Genomic DNA, 8766 nt, shown 5'->3' on the forward strand with positions numbered 1-8766 from the left:
GAATCTTTAAAATAGTTATATTGTACATTTCTCTTGTACTCCATTTTCTCTCATTTTTGTGCACAAAAAAACCCGGAAATAGTTACGACATTCCAGCAAACGTTTGAATTACATCTCGGGCAAAATATAATATTCACCACTGCATAGACGTCCACTGGCAAGCTTTCTCACATACCCACATTGGCTGAATCCTAGACTCGAACCGCCGCAGACAGAGGTGAGATGGCAGTGATCCGTAACGGAGAGCGCTTTAGACCACTCGGCCACTCGGGGCCCCGGTGGCAGAAGTAAGTTTTTCTCTACAGGAATGACAACGCTGTTTTCATACACTCTGTGCATAAGAAAATGGATTTGAGCGATAATAAAACAAGTGTGTACACTACAGAGTAGTTTCCTCAAAACAGAAAAGAATTATTACAAGCTGTGAATTTGCACTTGAAAGTCGTTTCAAGAGGTCCTTAACATGTTAACTGTATAAAATACCAAGGCATTCTGTAAGTGTCACACAATTGACAAATTGTCGAATATAGTACAGTCGTTATTTCATCAATTGAAAAATGCAGTATATTCCGCAGATATGTGTCTTTTTAGCAAACATATCGCTCTTTGATAACGGACATGTTTTAGGGAATAATCTCCAAATGCAAGTGTCTCGGATGATGGAAGAAATGCTTGATCTGAAAGAAGATTTTACGGATTTACAGAAGGACATTGTATACGTGCGTAGAGAGTTGAACCAGGATCGTTTGGAAAAACAAACACTAATTGGAAAAATAAATGAAACCGTTTACCATTGCCATAAGGAATATGTTGCTGGGCATCAAAATCAACTATTAAGCCCCGATGCAGATCAAAACTTTCTAAAATCATCCGTTTTAAGCTACGAAGACCATAAGAAACGCGACATGTTCCTAAAGGGGCTGGCGAAAGAAAAAGCCATTCGTATCATGTTAGGAAAGAAATTAGACGCCATAGAAGAGACATATGGGCTAAATCTATCAGATTTAGCGACAAAACATGGTAATGTAAAAGTACATACTGAACATAGACTTAATGCGAAGATTAATGATACTGAAGTGGCTTTTGGGATTAAACTAGAATCAAAGGTCAGCACGATTGAACTGAAGTTGAAAGAAAGTATGTCAAAACTAAACCAGACTATTAACAGTCTATATACACAGATGGAGAAGTGGCGTCTTGAACAGGAAGGTAAGTAAGACATGTGCGTCCGTCACATTCAAAAAGACTTATCAGTACACGTGCCCTTTGTAATTTTGCTTTGTTTTATAAAAGTGACTAAACATCTTAAATGTTTTTAGATTTTAACAGCAAAGTTTAAGATATAATGGCGTGGTTTAATGCAGGTTATGTATGTTTTCTTCATGATGACTTCGGATTAGTAAAGATATAGAACATGTTCAATATCTCGTACTATTCTTTTATACTATTAGGTATTGATGTGAAGATATGGATAGCATTACACTTTGTCCAAAACTAGATAAAAGCAAAATAAAAACGAATATAAAATCAACGGAATAATGTTACAAGAAAACATAGCCAGCAGCATTTCTGGTGCGGTAAGGATCTTTTCAAATCAGAATTTGTGCAAATATTCTGCAGGTTTATCAAATAACCCTATAAATGCTAACATCATGCGCTATCATTATACTAATTGATGCATTTAATGGAAGAATGATGTAATTGCTGAAATGGATTGTTTGGATAGCTATGGGAAAAACTCTATAGATACGTCACCGATGGCCAGCCTACTTTCCACTTATCCACTTAGAATATCCCCGATGTGTCCCATTAATCATACAAATGTTACTTTAGTATTACACCTATATAGTTATTTTTGAATATATCGGCATTTACTGTTAGTTAAGAGACGAAAATACAATATTCTGATACGTATATAATTTGTGTAGCCCTAAAAGATCACGATGTTTATTTTTTACATATACACCTTTGTTACATGATACTGAATATAATATTTTTGACTGCACAGTGTTTATTTCTTCATTTAAAGAATGTTTGCACAATGTTTTTCTTGTCAATGGAAACACCAAGGACTTGCTGACTGTGTCTTTCGTTAATTGGTAACCCGATATTTACATAATTAAATTCTATATACCTTTGAATTTACCTTTGATAATCCCTGATCGTTTAGCTGAGTGTTACCATTTTGTTTCGCAGGACTGATTTTATCACAGTCGCTTGGTTGCAATATACGTTTTACAACGTAGAACAACAATGAGAGCATTGTAGATGATTATTAGCGGACCTGTACGACCTAACCCTATAGCATTTCAAAAGAATATAATTATTAGGCTGTAAACCTATTATAATACTAAGGTTGTTTTATACTTGCTACCGTGCAGTATGAGCAATATCGGCCATCTCTAACATGCTGTATGAGCTTATGCCTCTATACATTTCTCTGAAGTGATCAAAGCCATATTCTGTGTCTAATTCTTTGTGAACACTAATAACAGTTGTATAGGCCACTTTTTCCTTGGAGGCAAGCAAGTCAGGTTGAACGAGACTAATACTACAAGAAGTAAATAGAAAATGGTTACATTTTGAACTAAATATCATGAAATAGTTCACGAGCGAATTACAAACATTGAATTATCATGAATGGTAAACAAATGTACACAGTTCGCTAGTAAAATGTGTCCTTATGTCTGATAAAAACATATATTTTCTTTTTATTATACGTTTTTTTCGGACCTTTCAGACAGCGAATGTTTACAAATTTATATTGAACATATAATACTTCAATTTGCGCATCTTGTAAGATCATTGAATGCTTGTGTCTTGCGCGGATTGATACAGTAAATATTGCAGAGATGGGTTTTATATCAATATCATACGCTCTAACCGGCTTCAACGCGTAACATTATGGAACATCATATATAAGGATTGTGAGTTTGCTTCTAGGCTTTGTGGCTCCCGCGTTTGTTTATTTCGGATCTAAGACCTGTCATTTGTATGGTGGCTGGCTTGCAGTTAATTTTGTTTTTAGTTTTTGTTTTGTTTTTGGAGAGGAGCTCTCCTTTGATCTTTCCAGACCATTTGGAGAGACCCTCCTGTCCTATTGTTATAGTGTGTGTGTTATGGTTTTCCTGTATAGTCTTTTTATTAAGATATATTATTTATATGTTTTTGTGCGATTCTGTATTTTATATAATTTGTGTATTGTTGTTTTTGTATTTTTTTTATATAAATTGTGTTTTTTTGTTCGTTTTAAATGATTTAAAAAAAATTTTTTTAGTCACTTTTCCATTCATCAGTTCATTTCGGAACGAGGCGCTTCATTTTCATTTCAATTGTCACTTAATTTCGGGGTGGAATGTACACTAATTAATGCTTAATTTCTGAATCGGGTTCAGAATTGATTATCATTATGATGAGTGTTAAAATCGCCACCTAAAGTTTTATTACTATATGTGATCAAGCATTTTTCTTAAATATATTTTTCCCTTTTTCATCGAATTAGAGATGTAACAAATACACAATACTGTGAGGAAGACACAGACGTTATAGCAAGAAGTTGATTAAGTTGTGTCACAGACAATTTGAATGATCATGTGGAAAAATAATTACAAAAATGTAACAAATGAAGCCTACATTTTGTTATTCGGGGCTCATTATTACGCATTTCTGATGCCCCCTTTACATTGATTACATGTATATATCATATCGGTTTAACAGTATTTCCATTTTTAAGTATATATTTATTCTGGCGGGGTCAGAAAGAGGAAAGCTAGAAGAAAGAAATATAAAAGGGACAGAAGCTGACAAAATAAAATAGGCCTAAATATGGAAATACAGGTCTAACAAAGATAAGGGCCCATATACTTCCGAAATGAAAACAAGACAGTAGTTTCAAACGTGGTATTGATATATATATATATATATATATATATATATATATATATATATATATATATATATATATATATATATATATATATATATCTTGTTACCATCCAGGAGTTTTTACTTGACCGAACTGTGACAAATCCTTGTGCGTTTCCCGCTAGAAGTCATAGGTTTACTCCACATTTCCAAAGAATTCCATGCAGCTTCAGTTGTAAATTAGAATGCCCGACGTGTCCTTTCTATGCATACACTTTACTCTAATCAGTGCAAGACCACATATCTCACAACCTGCCAAATATATATCAACCGCACATCTGCGTGGTTTCTCTTTGTTAGGTTTCCGTACCGCCAGCAGTTCACGTTGTAGAAACTATACAACTATACCTTAACACAGGGAACTACTTTAACTACGCCACCTTAGGCCAATAAAACTACGATTTCCAGGCACATTTCGATAGGACAACTGCATCACATTTGCCACCATGGCGACATAAACGGAATCTGCCGAGTTCCTTCGTATTTATTCCTTTGTTTAATTTACCGGTTTCCTACCGTAAATACTGCCACATCAGTCAGACAACCAAGTTGCACCAATAGATTTTAATAGGGACTTTGTTATTCCAGGGACACTCATTCGGTACCATGTCATTAAGGACACTCAGCAACACTTCACTCTGTGACGTTTGCTCCTCGTCATTGGCTAATTAATTCGGGCTACGGAATATTTCCACTGCACCGAATTCCAATCATCAGACAAGTAATCACACAAATCTTAGAATTCTTTAAAACGGTGCGTTATAACCAAATGCGCATACTCCAAATGTATTACATATATATGTAAGGGAAAGAGAGAGTTTATTACATACCATGTGATATAATCATTATATTCCGTTTGACCCATTCCGTATTTTAATTTGATCAATATGTTTTAATATGGGCATACATATAAGCATTGCCGCCCTGTGAGGATGGTTGGAGAGAATATCAAGGCTCGTGCTACTCGTTTGTCCACAGGAACAAGTCATGGCTTGATGCTGAGGTTAGTACACATTCATTGCAATCTTTCAGTAGAAATTAAATTTTCAAAGACAAAAAACGGCATTTTAGCTAAGATCAAACTCTAATGAACATAAATAGAAACCAGGGTAAAAGGTAGAAAAATAAATTAAAACCTCAATATCTGATAGAATCCACATTTAACTATGAATGTATTTCTTACAATAAAGAAACCATCAATGGTAAGACTTAAGTTTGTTTTAATTTGTTGTATCTACGCATTGTCAATGAACACTAAAATACACCAATGATATAGCTACACATTTAAAACGAATACATGAATACATCATTATCAACGTGCGATAGGAAAAGACGACAATTGTAATGACTGAAACAGCAGAAAAATGAATTAAAATCGAATATAAATGTATTATATTCATCTAAAAAAAATGTGGGACTTTGAAAAATACTCGTATACCCAACTCTAATTTTCATCGCACCATTCGTTACAATATCTCAGCTTCATAATTTAAATTGAAGCACAGAAAGAGTAATTGTAATCAGGATGACACAAAAGCTTTAAACCCTAGACAATATTTTAAGGACTATCTAGGACAGGGGTGGGCAAACTACGGCCCGTGGGCCGCATGCGGCCCGCCAAGGGCTTTCATGCGGCCCGCCAAGGGTTTTCATGCGGCCTAGGAACAAGTCATCATTCGTACTAATTCTGTTTATGTTACTCTGTTTATCAAATAAATATGCTTCTTTTGAAGTTTAAGTTTAAGTTTTCAAATATTAATAACATATTAACAACTGAAATTTAATTATGATGTTATTTAGCAAAACCTCTTTTTTTTTTGCTATTTCAAATATTAATTATTTTATTTAATAAACTATGCATCCCGAGACAAGGTGTAAATTTGTGTATGCGGCATTTGCACTGGAAAGTTGGCCCACTTCTGATGTATGATCTAAATCTTTTATATTTTCATGGAGAGGAAATACCCTATCTTCATCCCGTAGTAGTAGTGTTACAATAATTTACTACAGTCAGGATAGTTATGTTCCTAACCAAAAATACTTACTACACTGCAAAAATATTATTCTCAGATTTGAAATCATTATTTGAAAGAGCAACATCGCACATGCTCAAGTTCTGATGGATGCATGAAAATGACAAAACCGTCTAGGATTGTAAAAAGTCTTTGAATATTAAAATAAACTGTATTGATGTCACTCTCGATGTTTTCTCTTTGCACAGCAATTCTGTCAAGCCTTCAATTCCCATCTGCTCCGTATAGACAATCATATCGAGTTCCAGTTCATTCAAAAAGTACTTAATGAGCTGTCACAGCAAGGTGAGAATAATTCTTATATTCAAATATTAGGAGTGGAAATCATACAAAACTCGCATGATAAATTGTGAAGAACTTCGAGTCCAGCCATGTTCAATATTACTGTCATTCGATCCTGTCATAACATATTAATCAGTTTAGCAAATTTAAACATTCCCTTTACTTTTCTTGTTAAATGCTCAGCATCAGCAATATTATTAAACGTACAGTATTATTATTGTTAGTAGTAGTAGTATCATTATTATATAAGAGAACACTTTATAATACATGTAGTATATTACACATCAATATATAAATAATATAATACAATACGACTATGTGAGACAGCACTATTTAAAATTAGGATACAGAAAGAATAGTTTAAAATGATTGAGTATAATAAGTTAGATAAATATTGAATACGATGGCAATATATATAACATTATATCGTAATAATATGTTATGTAGTAATCTATGTGTATTTCTGCATAAAGCACTGAAGGGGAGTAATGCATACTGGACGGCTGCAAATGACATTATGAAGGAGGGGCACTGGGTGTGGTCCCCAAGAAATGTGCCAATGAGATACACGGTCTGGTGGCAGCATGAACCTAACAACGTCGGAGGGCAAGAACATTGTGCTGAACTAAGCCATGGTAGACAGTTCAAAATGAACGATTTATATTGTGAACGGGAAATATCTTTCATATGTGAGATAGACAAAAATATAGGTAGATAGGTCGATAGACGTTTCGGTACACGTCCTCGTCTACAACAAATTATTAACACTGACTGCCACACATTTCTCAGTATGGTCCGGCCATAGTAAAACGTAAACGTAAATTACTATGTTTGAATATAATGACATGTTTGCTCATTTTGAAGAATGAAAGAAAAAGTCCACCCAATATATACCTAGTTCTGAATAAATTATACATTGCTGCATAAAACTCTCTTTGACTCATATATACTTTCGTAATTTGTCATATCATTCCAAATGTCAACGGAGTCTATTTCGGTCCAACTGCTTTTGCCTTTTGCTTAAAACACGATCATTCACAGATAGCTAAATCCGTAATTATTCCCTGTTAAGCTGCTGAAGTATTGAAAGTTGACATGCCAAAATTACTCCCTTATGTATGGAGTTACAATGCAAATAGGCGTGCCGTTTTGACTCATTTACTCTTGGCATTATATTGAAAGGTGACATGCCGTTTTGACTCGTTTTGGTAGGATTTCTAATGAAAGTAGACATGATGTGCTTTCAGGGTTTAAAATGCTAAAAAGATGATATTGACACAATACTGAAATCGTGAACACTCTTGACAATTAAAATGGACGAAAACCTAAAGTTGCAAAAAACACAGGTGTGAAAAGAAAGCTGTAAGCTTCATTTTTCAGATTTTATAACATACATACACTTGTTATTATAAATTTTAAAAGATGGTACATTCATATATATATATATATATATATATATATATATATATATATATATATATATGTCGTAAAATATTTGGACTAAATGCATAAGACGAACACAATGTGAGAAAGATAGAAATGTATGAAATGAATTAATAAAGAAAAATATATGATGTAAAAATACAATGATTCTCTCACGCTCTCAACATACGATTGACCAAATCACTCTACACAACATTCACACATTGAAAATAAACCAAAAATATGAAATAAATATGAAGTACAGATCCAAGAAACCTCATGGACTGCAAATTCGCTTCAAACAGTAGTATACCAACAAAAGAGATTCACATAATCTCAAATATGAACTCCGATTAAGATTCAAAATAATCTTATGAACACAACTAAGATTCAACATAATCTTATGAACACAACTAAAATTCAGAATAATCTTATGAACACAACTAAGATTCAGAATAATCTTATGAACACAACTAAGATTCAAAATAATCTTATGAACACAACTAAGATTCAACATAATCTTATGAACACAACTAAAATTCAAAATAATCTTAGGAACATATAAATGCAATTGGAACAATAATTGAACTAAACGTATGCTTCTAGAACCCTTGTACATTCGCACGATTACTTGGGTTGGCCTACACTCTAATAGGCCGCTCGCACCCGTTATGAATCCACCACATGTACAGTCATACGTATACACACGTACAGACAGCATACAGCACCATTTTGAATTTACTACGTCTACGTCCGTGGCACAGACATACGTACATACATACGTATCGACAGCACGCAGCCTTAAATACTCTGCAAACTCCAGACATCTCTAAACAACTTAAAACAGCTTCAGACATCTCTAGTAAACTCTAGTCAGGTCTAGTCTTAGTCACAGCGACGGTCACAATCAGCTACAATAAAACCAAATTGGTCATAATAATAGTTTCTGTAAAATCTATAGATATATGCTAATACATTAACCTCTATTAGTGACTTGTAATTCACAGTTCAAATCTGCGTTGTAATAAATGCATTATTTCGCGATAAGACATTACAAACCGAATAAGCTTCGCATATCAAATGAAATGTAAATTTAACACTTACC

General features: G+C 33.8%; 1 protein-coding gene across 1 annotated transcript; it reads left to right on the forward strand.

Moving 5' to 3' along the window:
* Window positions 1-459: 459 nt before the first annotated feature.
* LOC149777935 (asialoglycoprotein receptor 1-like) lies at window positions 460-7168 on the forward strand. The gene is made up of 4 exons (XM_089939047.1): window positions 460-1209; window positions 4839-4927; window positions 6146-6242; window positions 6713-7168. Exons 1-4 carry the CDS (start codon window positions 558-560, stop codon window positions 6955-6957), a joined length of 1083 nt encoding a protein of 360 aa, XP_089795173.1. The 5' UTR covers window positions 460-557; the 3' UTR covers window positions 6958-7168.
* Window positions 7169-8766: the final 1598 nt, after the last annotated feature.

Source organism: Sinohyriopsis cumingii, chromosome 17 (genome assembly GCF_028554795.1).
Source record: "Sinohyriopsis cumingii isolate HCF-2022 chromosome 17, ASM2855479v2, whole genome shotgun sequence".
Taxonomy (NCBI): domain Eukaryota; kingdom Metazoa; phylum Mollusca; class Bivalvia; order Unionida; family Unionidae; genus Sinohyriopsis; species Sinohyriopsis cumingii.